This window comes from Astatotilapia calliptera, chromosome 17, assembly GCF_964374335.1.
Source record: "Astatotilapia calliptera chromosome 17, fAstCal68.1, whole genome shotgun sequence".
Taxonomy (NCBI): domain Eukaryota; kingdom Metazoa; phylum Chordata; class Actinopteri; order Cichliformes; family Cichlidae; genus Astatotilapia; species Astatotilapia calliptera.
Genome location: NC_137438.1, coordinates 8793771 through 8810202, shown reverse-complemented (window position 1 = coordinate 8810202; position 16432 = coordinate 8793771). Strand labels below are relative to the sequence as shown.

General features: G+C 41.3%; 1 protein-coding gene across 6 annotated transcripts in view; it reads right to left on the bottom strand.

The window, feature by feature from the left end:
- LOC113009621 (discs large homolog 1-like protein) overlaps positions 1–16432 on the bottom strand; it is a 114881-nt gene that overhangs the window by 63671 nt on the left and 34778 nt on the right. For 2 of the 6 annotated variants that reach the window (XM_080292181.1, XM_080292182.1), the window contains exon 3: positions 16056–16178. The exons of 3 other annotated variants lie outside the window; for them this stretch is intronic. In XM_080292181.1, coding sequence (XP_080148307.1) covers positions 16056–16178 — 123 coding nt within the window. Of the gene's footprint in view, positions 1–8264; positions 9709–16055; positions 16179–16432 lie in introns of those variants that run through there. One more of the 6 variants, XM_080292184.1, reaches the window with a different exon arrangement.

Sequence of the window (16432 nt, the reverse complement as noted above, 5' to 3'; positions counted from 1 at the left end):
GCCTTTATCATAACATAATGGGATTATTACAGTTCTGAAGATTTAACTTCAGCTAATGTGAAGCACTGATCGACAAGAAAGAAATGATTTCTGGAGGATTTGTTTACTGCAATAGTGACTTATTTTCAATCTCATGCCACTATTCCTTATCATAAATACTACAAGTGGGATAACATGCTGTAATAGGAAAGTTAGTGGGGTCAACAGGAGCAGGGCCGAGTCTTCTGTACTGTCGTAAACACCTCCTCCTCCTCTGATTGTTGACCTCAGGAAGCGATCCTACTTGTGGGGATGTTGTGTACGATCGTTTCCTGAATTAAGCGCGCAAGGTTCAACAATTACTGAGAGGTTCGTTCGCCGTGGTGTTCACCGCGCTCTCTTTCTATCTGTGTCACTCATACATGCTGGTGAAACCATAGCTTCTGTTAACTAGACTGCATGTGCATCCCTCCAACTGTGAGCCAGAGCTCAGAGTGAAGTAATACATGCTGTAATGGTATTGTCTGTTAAGAAAGTGGTCTCGGTGTCAATTACAGTCACTGTAACTGACACTTTCTTTCTTTGTCTATCAGTGTGCCCACTGTGACTGCCAGGATGGTGATCTCTTCCTCCATGACTTAATTACAAACTCTGTTTTCAGTCTCTAGGCACTCTGCCTAATCCTGGCAGAGATGAAGGAGCTGGAGTCCTTACAGCAGTGCAACAAAAAAAGTGACTTAAAACTGTGGGTGTTAAAAAACTTCTACTCATTAGTTCCTTTTGAATACATTTATTACTCTAGCACAACCACACACTCATATTAAAGCACTGCCAAAGATCCAAAGACAGGAGGATAAGCAGCAACTACTTACCAGTTTATCTGCTGACCATTTTACACTAAACTTATTGCAAAAATGCAAAAATGTCAAATAAAAATTACAAAGAAAATATTACGTTTCTAAATTGATGTAGGAAAAATGCTTGTTTTTATCTAAGCAACTGTCATAACAAAAGCTTCTTTAGTACCAGTAGTTTTTATGGTATTTTCAACAACCTGGCCATATTTTATTCTGGACAATAACAACATGTGGAATGATGAAAGTGCAGCACTATACTGCACGCATCAAAAGAAAAACGAAGGGAAAAAAGCCCCCACCAACAGCAAAACACAGCAAGGAAAAACAGTGTCACAGATCATTTCTAAAGGAAACAATGACATCCCTAAAGATGCAGGCAGCTGAAATAGAGACCGGATCTGTACATTCTTGGTGAGTGAGTCTAATAAGTTAAATTCATTTTAACAAAATGCTCTTGAAAAGCTGATATCTTTAAGTCTTACTGTCCCATCTATTCATTTACTTCCACTTGTCCAATGCAGGATTGTAGGAGGGGCGGGGACTATAGGGCAAGAGGCAGGGTACATCCTGGACAGTCCACCAATCTGTTGCAGGGCTGATACACAGAGACAGACAGCCATTCACACCTTTGGGAAATTTCGATTCACCAGTTAATCTAACCCCGCTAATTGCATGTCTGTGGACTGTGGGAGGAAGTTGGAGTACCAGGTGAGAACCCACACAGACACACAGAGAATACACAAACTCCACACAGAAAGGCCCCCAAATCCACCATGCACCGAGCAGATGGTGCTTTGAATCCAAGACCTACTTGGTTTAAAGCAACAGTACGAACCACTGCAGCATCATGATGCTGAAATCTTACCTTTACTGAAATTTTATGGTATTGCTGCTCATAGGATATGTGGAAATTTTGACAGTGTTAGTACTGACATTAAAATGTCTCATGCTGTTACTTTCTTAAAGAAGAAACATCAGAAGACACCCACTTGTACCTATCATGCAGAACATTAAAAAACTAACTGGAACTAGTGCATATTTGGCTTCCAAGTGACAGAAACCCTGGCCTGGTTGTTAACACGGACAAGTTATTTCATTTACAATCTGGGAACCAGATTTTGAACGTTTCTGGAAGCCAGCTGACATCACTAGTTCCTCTGCTGTCACTCTGCATATTATCTTTCTCAAAATGCAATCCCTGTCTTGCTCTTATTATGGACTGTTTACCTGCATGCAACCACAGCCAGCTCTAATACAAGCAAACAAATACAAGAAAGCTTCTGGTACCAAAATCGAATCCCTTCCCTGCTGACTCTGCATATTCATATCTGTTTTAGGACTTTTTCCAGAGGCAATTTGCTGAAGTGATATAAAAGATTTGATCATACCTACTTGAAGAAAGGGACAAACTGTGAGAGAAGCCACTACTGGTGGTGCTGCTGCTCATTTCTGTCACAGGATTAAACTTTAATTTTAATCAAGACGCACACTCATTGTCCTACAAGGAGGCACAATTACAAGTCAAGAGGGATGGCATCATTAACGTGGGACAAAGCTTGCTGTTTGCTGGCTCATATTCTCTGTGCAACAAAAGCTTTTCCAATTATAATCTGTGCCTTATGGTGTACAGTAATGAGCCTGTCACTTACTGTAGCACATCCATGTGTGACTGCATAACAAAGGTGCCAATATTATTCTGCCTGGTAGTAATAATAATACACAAGCAGACATTGTTGCTCTAAAATGAAAAGCCGATGCTCTAATGAAGCAGTGACACTCAAGGCTTCTGATTTACATCACAATCAGCACTTATATCCAGTCATGAATTTCTCAAGTAGCGGTGAATAGGTCAAGCCGCCTGTAGTGTCAAACCATCCCATAGTAATCACACAAGATGGATGGAGACATCGTTATGTTGTGTTCAGTCTCATTAGTTAGTGGACATATTAAGTGATTGCTTGTGGTCAGCTAATCTGTGCTGATTATATCAGCATAACCAGAGAACAGGCTGGAGGTAGGAGACTGATGGAGAGGGAGCGTGTGGAGATGTCTGTGTGTGTGTGTTCAGTGTGTGTGGGAGAGAGCTGATATGCAAGCTTCATCCCACTCACAGAAGGTGACGCAACACCTCACACACTCTCAAGCAGCGCAAATCCATTGCACTACTCATGGCCACAACACAATGTGTGTGTGTGTGTGTGTGTGCGTGTGTGTGAGATCACATATAAAGATAGCAAGTTTATATACAAATGTTCATCTACTTTTTCCTTTTTAACTTTAACACTCTCTCGTGCACACAAAAACACACAAAAACCCAAATTTCTCCCTTTGGTGATCAGCGCAGCAGTATCACCATGACAACAGTTGATGCCACCTGCAGCGTTGGCTAGCATCAGAGGCGGTGCTCATTAGTTACGACACACAATGACGGTCCGGACGGTATACATTTGCATTATAATCCCACCCACTCATGACATCACCACCGCGCTATCATTTATAATAAAAGAGGGAAGATACAGCGAGGCTACTTTGTTGAGATCATTCCTTCTGTTCTGCAGAATCACACAACATTTACGATTTCATGTAGCAGCTGATCAGAATGAAAGAAAGCAGGCAGGGCACGTCAGTCATGATGCCCCGAGGGTTTCCGAGCAAGTCTGAACACGTTAATGTTTCCAAGTCATTGCTTTTAACCTTCAAGTTGCCCCAGTGTGTGTTTCCATATGATGTGAGCAGAGCACTATCACAGCAGAAGAAGAATAAAGAACCACTTCTGTCTCGCGGCACCTGTTTGTGATTTCTCATTTATTCAGCATTAAAGCGCTTTTTCATTTCCATGAGGCCATGATGTATAGATTCTGAGTGTGGGAGGTGAAAATTCACAGCTATGGTGTGAAGACTCCAAAAAAAAAAAACTTACTTTATTTAATTACATAGTGCCCACTCAAATATTAGACTTGGAGTTTAATCGCACACAAGCATACTGGGGTCCTAGGTTTCCCATCAGACCAATGTACAAGGTGAAATAGTAGGAACGACAAATCCACAATCAGCTGTGAAAGAAAAGCCTACACATGCACATTGGTATCCCATGAGGTGCTGGGAGAGTGGAAAGTCTTCTCAGGAAGAGGAGGATAATGAGCCACTCTCTGCTGAAGCAGTGTGTGTGTGTGTGTGTGTGTGTGTGTGTGTGTGTGTGTGTGTGTGTGTGTGTGTGTGTGTGTGCTGGGGAGAGTAGGTTGAACTGTACTGTGCAAAAAGGCAGTATAGCTAAAGCATTTGTGACGTAGCTCCCACACATTTTCCATTTTAATATTACCGACATATATAGAGGATATTTTTAGACCTCATTCTTAGAATAAAACAACCACTGTAAATTTGTTACTCTGTCTTTTACACCTTTTGCTTGTGATAATACTGGAATCTGCTGTGATTAAATACATTTTAACACTTTTCTATTGAGTGGGAACATCTGACAGACAGCAGACAATGTGAAACCAAACAGAAAACCGATGTACTGCCTCTCCTGCTGATACTTTACATTCAGACTATTCCAACTAACAGTCCTAACATGATCGACAAGCTGACCTCTGTCGCTTGATTCGCTGTATGCTCAGATGGACATTTTATGATGGATAGTTTATGATTTTAGGATCGGATATCTAATCAGTCACTAATTGTCTCCGTCTGTGTCTTACTCTCTCTCCCACTCTGTCTCCCTACTCTGCCCAACCCTCTCCACACCCATTTCCTTTGACCACTAAACACATCTTTAAGGCTTTTAGAGCTCTTTCTGGAGAGCCAGTATGACCTTCATACCTCTTGTTTACTATTCATCAATTATAGAAAGAAATGGGTGGGGCAGTGAAAGAGAGGACTGCTGTTTGTGTGCACAAAAAAAAAACATTTTAAGCGTGTAGGGTTAACCTTTTGTGTGTGCTATAAAGAGACTCAAACTATATTTGCCTGCTGGTAGCAAATAACACTATCAAAGTACAGCCAAAAGTCAACATCCAGGCTACCTATACAGATGGATTGACTGGAGCGCTGATAGCGTTTAGAATCAATAACATTACTGTCATCGAGGAAGAGGCTTAGCAACAGACACCACTGAGATAAAGTCCAGTCTAAAATCCATATGATTCCAAAACTGTATCATACTGTTATGCTTTATATGGTTTTTTCAAAAAGTGTTGAACATTTTAAACAATTTGATTAAAGATTAATGAACATTTGTGTATTGTTAGCTCAACAATCTAAACCATCAAAACCTTAACTGGCTCTGGCCATTAGCACTTGCAAGTTAATGTGGGGTTTATAGTCCCAAAGAGAGAAAGACTAAGAACCAGTTCACAAGCTACAGGGAGTCCTGCAATGCATAGCACTATAGAGATGACAGTATGCGTGGGCTGAATGCTGGTTAACATTTAGGTATAATGTGAGAGTGAGAGTGAATGAATAGTGGCATTGTAAAGCGCTTTGGGTGCCTTGAAAAGCGCTATATAAATCCAATCCATTATTATTATTATTATTATTATTATTATAATCAGGAAAGGAAGTGACAGATGATTTTACGACGAAAAGGAAGAAGTGCAAGTGAAATCATCAAAGATTAGAAAAAGCACAGATAAAAAGCACAGACAGTGGCTGAAGTGCTTCCACTCCACTACAAAGATACTGTTTATGATCACTTCTGCCTCAACTCTCTTTTGCTGTAAAGAGCAAAAGAGCAAGAAATTAGGAGCATCACAATACTGGTTGGGCTATATATTTTAATGCTGCCCCCTGGAGACAGTAGAAAGTTATTACATATAGACATGGGTCTGCAAAGCTCTGTGTATCATAATGGAAGCTTGATATAACCAACACACACACAGTGTCAAATGTATCACACCACATTTATATCCATACACTCTCTCTGTGGGACCGAGAGTTGTGTTAGTGAGGGCGTGTTTAGCATAATGCCCTATCAGTCATGCAGTAAGTGTCTGAGACTTGGAAATGGTAACACCCTGGGAGAACACAGGCCAATATGATTATTGCAAGGAGGTGGGTTACTTTTTTCTTTTTTCATAGACTGAGCTGTAAATCTGTAGACAACTGTAAAACTGCTGCAGGGTGGAACACAGAGTGGCTCGCCTTCCATTCAGTGTCAGATCAATAATGTTTTTATTCAGTACAGACACCATTTACTATTCTGTAACCCAGAAAGAAATCAGCTGTGAAAAATAAGAAGCTACGGGAAAATGCTTCATTTGGATTTCTCTCATTAAAGCAGAAAAAGGGGTTTATTCTTTAAATCTTGATGTTGAAATTCTTATTCTGACACATATGCTACAGTACCACAAAACATCAAATACTAAAATAAGTGTTTGAGACTGTTACACATGCTACCGCACTTTACAAATCTGTCTGGAATCTTGTAATTAAGGTAGGAATCCATGCATTCATGCATTTATTTATGCATGTTTTATTTTATGTCACTGATGCTTTTTATGTGCTGATTATACCATATCAGTAGAAGGACTCACTAATGGCCAATCACATCATCACATCTGCAGCACTTTCCTAATGTTCTGATGTTTCAAGCTATTTTACCCCTCAGAAAACTAGTCTAATATCTGCAAGAGATGCTGAGTGGAAGGCACAGCTTCCTCCATTTAAAAATCTGATATCAATAACAAGCAACATCCAAAACATTCATGCAAAGTAGAGAATGGCCTGAATGTCTCTTTATATTTTTGCATAATGTAATGATAAAAATAGATTGCATAACACTGTGGAAACAAAGGGTTTCAAAAGGTGGTGCTTAAAAAAGACGAGAACAATCTAAATAGAAAATTACCAAAGTCAGCTGCTGCAAATTATTTCAACATCTGGAAGATCCTAATGTACATCATGCATGTTCACATTTGTTCCATTTTTCCACACTACATGAGCATTATTGACTCAGCATGTGGAAACTCAATAAAGTGGTGAAGCACTAGACAGCTAACTGGACATAAAGCAGGGTTTATAGCTGGGTTAATGGCAGTCTCATCATACTATAGTTAGGTACAAATTTGAAGGTACAGTCCAGTCCGGCACACTCTCCACAATAACTGCGTTCACACTGTTTGGTACAAAAATGTGTAAAACAATTGTAAAATTTGATTAAATTAATGATGTTGCTCTATCCAGGATGCAATCTGCCTTTCGCTCCTCATGTCAACTCAGATAGGCTTCAGCCTGCCCCTCCCCCCATGACCCTGAATTGGATAAGTGGAAGAGGATGGATGGATGGACAGAGGATATATATGCTCCAGAAGACAGCTATAAGAATTATAGATTAATCCGGTCATTACGAACCAACTGATGCATTATTTATATGTTGTTATTTAGTTTATCTTAACACTGCACTGATAACATAAAAAACACAAAATATTCTACTTACTTAAGTATTCAGAGGTCGTTTAAAACCAGAAAGATCAAGTATGAACCCAGGGGAATTACACAAGTAAATATACAAACAAGAGCAGTTTGAGACTACATATCTCTGCAAAGACTGAAAGTTCTCTCCTCAGTTTATGTGACCTCAGAATCAGATAGGACAGCTAATCAGGATCGGTTTATGATATTTTCTTGAGAAAATCTGGACAGAGTCTCACAAGTATTCTTATTTACATCTGATATGAATTTGTGAAGATATGTCAAGAAATGTCCCTGAAGTCTCTGTCCCAAGAAATCTGACAACTGTAAAGAATCCTTAAAAAATGTTAATTGTCCCCTAAAGCTGATGATGCTCAACTTGTCTACTTTTGCTTACATTCAATGCACCAGCTCAACACCAGCCCCTAAATAAAGTGCTATAAAGGCAGTTTAAAAAACATCATCTATCTTTCACTTGTATATAATTCACAAACACGGATAGACTTCCTATGGCTCGTTTTATAATAACGTCCTAAATGAACCGTTACACATGGGGTGACAGTGATGCCTCTCATCAGGTCAGTCACACACCTTCAGTGCTAAGATTTTCATTTCACTGTAGACTTGCAGTGAGGAGACTGCTCAGCTAAATGATGGCTTTGCCATGGCAACACACCGGCTCTCTGGGTCTCGTACACTATGCCAGGGCTCATTTCCATGACAACATTATCAAAATCTCTACCATAAACAGAGTGCTGCTTCAGCTTCAGTTTAAAGCTGCCCCTCACTGCCTCCCTGTTTTTTGGCTAAGAAACTGAAACTGGAGAATGTTAGCTAAATAATGGCACACACACACACACACACACACACACACACACACACACACACACACACACACACACACACACACACAACAAAAACTCAGGTAAGGTTTCATGCTTCCCACCATCCCTAAAGCACAACACACACAAACACACACACAAGCGGGCATACACACACAGGTTGAGGTGTGTGTGTTACCTGGCTTGCAGTGATACAGTCAGTGAAGGCATTCCTCCTGGAGAAGAACATAAGGAGCTGCTGCCAGCGTGAGGAGGACGTGGAGGGGGAGGAGGAGGCGGGAGAGGAGGTGGAGGGGGAGGAGGTGTGGGGAGGTGCCAGCTCCTCCGAGGAGCCCCGCTTGGGCCCCAGCTTCTGTTTGATACCTAGGCCCGCCCCTTGACCCCCGGATGCCCCGCCTACCCTCGAACTGCGAGGGTACAGGGTGTTGTTTCCAAAAATATAGTTCATCGTCTCTGCTGTCTGATCTTCCCTTTGACAGACAAGATTGAGTTCAGGTGGTAACGCTTCTCTGCTGCTTCATCTCCAGTCTCTCTCATCTGTCACTCATCGCTTTCACAGTGTCCCTGTCTAAATATACAGTCCAGCTTCCCTTTTCTTGCAACACTTTCTGAAAATGATGCTGCCTTTGTGGATATTTTTATCTCCTCTTCCAAAGTTTTCTCTTAATAATGTCCCTTTTATCTTCTTTAGCTCAGGATTAACAGAGCAGCTGGTGGAAGGAGAGATGAGGAGGAGGTAGAAAGTGCAGGACAGGTAGACAGGGTCCACTTAGAGTTGAAGCGTGAGTCTGTCTCTCAGGCTCTTTGTGTGTCTGTCCACCCATTAATCCATCTGCCCGTCTTTTTTTGTTCTCCATCAACTGGTCCATCATCCCATCTTCTCTCTAGCCAGGAGAAAGGTCCAACATCCACATCTCTGGAAATCCAAAATTCCTCTCCTCAGCTGCGTTCTTGCCTCTCCTCAGAGACAAGACAAAGTGAGGGGGTGTATGGGCCAGGCACACAAGGATATGAAGATTGATTATTTAAGGGAGTTCACTCTTTCCCTCTGTCTTTCCTCCACCCCACCACCTCTTTCTCCCTCCCTCCCGCCTTCTCTCTGAGTCCAAGGAGATGACCAGTCAATCTCCCTGCTGTCACTGTGTGTGCTCCCATTAAATATGGAAGGAGCAGGGGAGGGAGTGATGGGTGGCTGAACGGAAGAAAGGAGGGAGGTGGAAGGATGCAGGCGAGAAGAAGAGCATCTGAAGTAGGTGGATGGTTGGAATCATTCTGCAACTCTTCTCTTTCTCCTCCCCTCTCTCTTACATCTCAGTTGTTTCTCCGTCTCTCTCTCTCTTCTCGTCTCTCTCACTCAGTACATTATTCAGTCTCCTTTTCTTTTCCTACCTAACCCCCACCCACCCTGTCTGTTTCTTCCTCTCTCTCTCTCTCTCTCTCTCGCACGCTTATCTTTCAGCAAATTGTCTTTTCCAGTCTTTTATTGGAGCTGCAACCCGATGCCCCTTCTCTCTCTCTCTCTCTCGCTCTCTTTCTCCCTCTCTCTCTCCCACTGTTAGATATCATTACTGGTGCAAGCCACGCCCCTACATTCCAGCCAGCCAATGAAATAACAGAACCCCCCTCAGTACATTCACACATAACACACACTCCAAATACACACACACCCTCACACATATATGTACACACATATGCAAAGATGCCTGTTGCAGTGTGAGGAGGAGACACGGTGGAAAGAAAGCTGAATGCCACCGAAGAATACGGTGAGCGCTGGCACTGGCTAGACAGATAACGAGATAAATGTTTGTGTGTTTGTGTGTGTAGGTGTGCTGAGGTGTCTGTGTGCTTTTGTGTGTGTGTGTGTGAGAGTGGGTGGGGGGATGGGGGGGGAGACAATCTTGGAAACCGAGAGACACTAAGGCACAGTAATAACAGGTATGCTCCCAGTGCGAGTGTGTGCGCTGAAGTACATGCATGCTCGAGGTGATGTTGGTTCTTTTTTAATGTGTGTGTGTGTTTGTGAGAAAGAGACAGATCTTCTCCTGAGGCTGTTTCCAGACACTGCAGCACCCAGCTCTCCCACACACTCGCACTCACTCTTTAATGCACGTGCACACACACACACACACACACACACACACACACACACACACACACACATAGAGCATGACTCCAGAATGGAAAACAACAGGCTGTTGCTGGGCACCAACTGAGATAAAAGAAAAGAGAAGACAGGAGAGAGGCAAGACAAGCAGGCTAACAAGTGTCCTCACAGCATCCCTGAAGCATGGCATGGAAGTCTAGAGACTTTAGCATGCATTAAAATTGGCTGGCACATCTGGGTCAAAGGTCAAACAAAAGATGGGCGTACACAGGTTAGACTGACCCTCTTACAACAAAGCCGACTCATCCTAAGTGATGTGGACTTCTATCTCTGGTGTATACAGTTAGCCTACACAGCAAGATTAGCCTCCTAGAGGATTAGCCACAGGTGGAGCGGGACCCCTGTCACAGCCTTTTCCTGTGTTTCCTAGGGAACAGTAACTATAGTAACAGCTTTGAGACTCCTGAAATACACCTGGTGCTGGCTGACTAATGTGTTGTTTCCTAAGATCTGAACAGATATGTCAGAGATTTGTTAGGCTTCTTCAGAGTCTAAGATGGATCCTAGACCAAGTGTGAAATATAGAGGATCGCTCTAAATCTGACTTGAATTGCCCTAAATTGCATGGGACTTCTGTGAATACTGCAAAGTATTTTTATTTATTTATTTATTTTTTGAGCAGTTAACATTTCAGTAGGTAGGTTCTCTCTTTTAACCCAAATCCCAGTCTTTACATAAACATTGCCAAGCAGCTTTGGTGCCTAAAATCAACCAAACAGCAAAAAATAAATAAATAAATTTAAAACCAGAGATCCCAGATTGGGCTCAGTACATAATATAAACTGTATATAAAAGACGGAAACAGTAAACTAAAGGCACTATTATTTTGAAGCCTTGAGTCTTGACTTTTTACAAACACTTCACTTTCACCCATATAGCCCAATATTCGCCTCTTGTCAGTAACATGGTAGCCACACGCTAAACACTCTTTAACTTTTCAGGCCAGGAGGCTACATTCAAGCGTGAGGGAGGGAGAAACAGGAGAGTCGAAAATTTTTCTACCGACGAGAGATCAAAGCATGTAAAATATAATAATAACCAGTGCAGCCAGTGTAGAGTGCCTGACGAGCCCAGTTATAAGTACACTGTTAAGACTTGACTGCACACCGTGTTTGCTGCCTCCTAAACAATAAAGTTCCATTGGAGCAGCCTTTTAACGCCTCTGTCTTTCTCTTGCTAGCAAAGTTGACCTAGACAGTAAAGCTAGTTAGCTACCAGCTACGACACAGAACCCGACATGTTAACCAGAGGTGTCTTTACCATGATTCCATCCAATGAGATGACGGTGCTAGCAGCGGGCCGCCGCTTCTCTGAGTTTGAGACCCCTGGTGTACATGAACTGGAGATGCCAAAAGGATACTTTGCACTTATTGCTAATTTGCTCATATCAGCACGCTAAATCCCCAGAATAAAAAAGCAAACATAATAGTTGCTAATTCAGCATTTTGGGATCATCACTGTGAGCATGTTAACATGTTGATGTGAAGTTTGTGGCGCTAGTGCATTCTCACAAAATGGTTCTGTATCAGACTCTTGTGCTTTATTGTTGTGCCTTTGTCTAACATTGCTAAGTCAAAGTAGCACTATGCTAACTTAACTTTATTTTCCATTTTTAAAAAAGAAATGGTAGTCAAATGAAGAGGGCTCTGATACAGATATATCACAAAGAAGTAAAAGGCAGGCCCAGTTATAGTCCACAATATTAAAGCAGATAAACCTCTGGTGCTTCCAATATAAGGTGGATGCTTGTAGTTTTATACTGCTTTAAATTAATAAATTCTCTATATGCGTACTTATATGCTCTTTGTTGAATTTGACTCATTCCTGCTCATTCATTTTGAGTTTCATTCTTTCTTTCCTATTGGGCCTGTGTTGCATATGTCACTGAGACCAAATTAAGTGTTTTCTTCCACTGAAACACTGAAGGGTTTTATTTAGAAACAGTAAGTGTTGCATTTGTGTTAACAGCATCATGCAGAAATCAAAAATCAACTTTCTGTTGTGGAAAATTGCCAAATATGATTAATTACACGTCTTAGAGGAAGTCATGAATAAAAGCCAGTTTAAAATATACGCCTGTCACATTTTGCAGTTGAGAAAAATAAAGACCTCTAACCTTTTTAAGGAAATATTCTATTTATGAAAAAGTTTTTAATTGTCTAAGAACATTACAAAGAAAAACTGATAGCAGAAATTTAACACTTCACACACAACACAAACGTAAAACAACTATATCTGCAGAACACTGCACTGATGGAACCTCAGCCGCTTGCATTACCCACTATCAGAGGGTGTGGAGCGCCAAATCAGTCATGCCGCCTGCAGTGCAAACACTCAGTTAAAGCATATTATCCTCATAACTGGCATGAATTAACGCTGGAGGCATATTATTAGACTCCCCTGGTCACCTTCTCATACTGTCTGCAACTAGCCACTACAACACAAAGTATAAAACACACACACACACGTCAGCTGACACAGCATTATTTCTGTAGCACACAGTCCCTATCACAACCCTTAATGTGCGTGTGTCTCTCTCTCTTTCACTTTTTCCCTCTCTCTCTCCAGTCAAATGTCAGTAAGTGAATGCCAACTCTATTAATATTTCAGAACCAATTAAATAAAAGCACACATCATGCATGTTTAATGTTCGCCTGCTGAGAGAGCCAAATTTGCCATTCTGCCCTCTACAGGTAGGCCAGGCTGGTGATAGATAGCCTCGTGTACAAATGCTGTGTTTACTGTTTTGTTTTTTTTAAACAAATTATTTTCTCCTACTGATCTGGCTGAATGACCTAGAACCTATTTTCTGTCCCAGCTCCACAGACTCTAGACAGGATGACCCTGTAAGCACAGTAACCCAGAATTTTCTAGACTTTCTGAACTAGTAACAGGACCCATAGAAGTGCTGTCATGTTCTCTAAAGAATGAATATACATTTGGAACATGGACACAGACCAACACCTGAAATGCAGTTCTGCACTGTTTGTTCTCACATTGCAATAGCCAGCTTGTAGATAGCTCTCTGTCAAACTCTAATATGTATTATCTTACATTGTCTACAGCCGTAAAGGGACCATGATGCAGTCAGAAGGACTGTAAAGCAGACGCCATACAGATCTATAGTGCAGTGGTTCCTAAGCATTTTGGCTCCTCACCAGCTCTTCCATTAGATTCCTCTTCGATTCTGGTAAGGAGAATTTTGCAGAGCTATGTCAAGCTTTCCTTGTAAATGCTGGGTATATAAAAAAATGGACATAAAACACTGTAGCATAGACAAGCACAAACCCAAGCAAAAAGAGAGTCCCAATAGGCCAAGACGGATATTTAGGCTTTTCTGACTGAGGTCAGGATTGGCTTTTTTTTTGCTACGCAGCACGGTCTAAGTTTGTGATTTAAAGCAACAACAATCAATATGACAATGACGACGATTCAAATAACTATCAGCTCAAGGTTATGGTCATAGTGACAAGTCAATTCATCAGATTTCCCTCTTCAGCTCTTCAGAACCTTTTAGCATCATTCAGCTCTTTGTTTGGCCCAAAACTTGACGGTTATTGTTTACAGTGTTTTTTTTATTGTGACAAAGCACGTGGGCATTTTTTAAAAGAGCAATATCTGCTTAGCATCAAAAGGCAGACAGAGAAAAGCATTTTTCACAACTGCTGTTAACTCATGTGAAGTCTCACAGGGCCGTTCTGTACAGGGTGCACATGTTGCCCTTTAGACATGCCAGTTGCCCTTGTGTCCTACCTATATTAAGTCGATGACTGCCAGCTCTAGCTATCATTCAGTACTAACAAAATTACGAGAATCTTAATACTGCACAGTTCCACTTTAATGCTTTTAAGGACTTGATGATCTCTCATTTCCTTGTGACCAGCAAGCATTGAACAGCTATTTTCAGTCAGATATGACTAGCTAGGTGGCCCGGCTCACTATTTTTCATACTCGTTTAGAAAAACACTGCAGTTTAGAAAATTAAATTACCTTGTGGGCTGATGCAATTGCACTCAGCTACATGGCTGCGTACCAACACTGAGCAAAGTACATCAGTGTTAATTAAGCAGAGCACAAGAGGGTGGCAGTATAGGGAGGATCAAATCTGTAAGCTCCAAATGTTTAAATAACTAACTTTTTGAGAATCTAGCAGAAAGGGCAAGCTACTTCTGTGATGTTGTCCTATTAAGCACTTAGAAACGGGATTAAGTTTGAGCGGCAGGTCTCTCCCTGAAGGTAGACAAAGGCTGTGCGTTAAACGGCCGGACCGGCACAGTGAAGCAAACATCCCTGAAATGTTACAGTGAGCGGACGTCTTACTCAATGTTAATTACTATTACTGTAAAGGAAAAAGAGTTTGTTTGGAGAGGAATGAATTGGCTGACTGACAGGCTGATTAACATCCAGCAACAAATCTGTGCTCTGTGTCTGTCTGCCCATAATTCTCCCTTCATCCCGTTTTTTCCCATCACTGGCCCTCTCTGTCTTTACTTCCTGCCTAATTATCTGCATTAGCTTAATGACTAGGAGCCACTGAAGCTTCTGAGTACACCATGTATGTCTTACAGTCTGTGTGTTCAACACAGAGAGCAAAACGCTTTTTATGTTCCACTGCTTTCAGTCTCTGCAATAGATATACGGTTTGCCAGAGACTTTTTAAAGCAAAGTCAATTATACGACTGCTCTTACCCTCTATTCAGCGACAAACTGCTGAGCAGCTTTGTCAGTATTGATAAAAAGCATTTCCATTATCCCAACATTCAGTCGCCAAATCATATTAAACAGTTTGATGAATAGAATTCAGTCAGATATTAATTTGTGAAGGCATAACCCTGAACAGCTGTGAACTTTGGGAGGCCTCTTCTGCCCCCTGCAGTTCACAAACTGTAACTACATGCATTGAAAGGAGCTCAAACTGGAGATTTGACAGAGCTCCTCCAACTGCATTCTAATGAGCACACAAGATACAGACACAGCAAGTTTAACATGGGTGACATGAAACGGGGTAGATAAGATGGGTTATAACCTACAATTTATCGTAAAGAGCATGATTACATATCGACACTGCAGTTGCACAGAAGACTATATGTGCTCGCGCCACATCCATGCAAGACCATGTGTGCAAACACAAGTGGGCACCATCACAGAAACATTTCAAACATTTTTTAAAAAATACACAAGGTCTGTATTCACATGGTCCACAGAAACAAAACAACATAATGTTTTGGTTGTGGTTTCAAGAAATGAATGCAGCACAGAAAGTTTGAGTAGATTTGTCTACTAAAGGTACTACATGTAGCATTTTTAAACGCCAGCAAAGTAAGTATATCATTGTAAAATTAATTATGTTATAAGGTATAGCTACCATCAAAGACACACTTTAGAAGTCGTGTCGTTTCTTAAAGATAACATTAAAATGGTCCAATCCCTCCACACTGCCTCCCCTCCAGTTGTGGCCCTTTTTCTAAAAATATAAACATGCTCACTTTTCATTCCTTCTGCCATCTGCTGCTTAGACCTCTGGCACTGTAGCAGTAATTGCACACAGGGATCGCACAGAGTATCCTATTAACGTTGACTTACTAACATTTTGTTAATGTTTAAATGCTGCATGGAACACCTTACAAAGTTTCTGTGCACTGTTAAAACACGATGTTTGAATTTCACCCAGTACAGTGAAGACATTCTGCAGATGTGTCTCACAGAAACGCAGAGAAACCTGCATGCTCATTTAATCGGAAGTTTACAAATGAGAAACGACCAAAAACACAAACAAATGAAGCTACGAACGCATGCCAGGATTACCTGGTAGTAGGCGTGACTTTGAGAATAGAGAGAGGAGAAAGGTGGGGCTGGGACTTCATTCAGCCTCTCTCCCTCTGGGTGAGGCCACGCCTCGTCATCAAAGGAAACCTCAGGTGATTCTACCTACAATGTACAGACATGAGCTCAACAAAGTTCGACACGCATACAAACTAATATGTTTAGGTGCACTGCGCTCTGATCATTGCACAGGTGTAAGACCGACATATACTTTTATCTAGAATATATTTCCTTCTTAATGATGGTTGTGCAAAGCAAAGGGAGAAAACAGAAAGTACGAATGGTCACATCTGTGTTCAATGGAAATTAAAATAGCTGAATCTCATTCATAGTCAATGATCATTAATGTAAACTTGGCA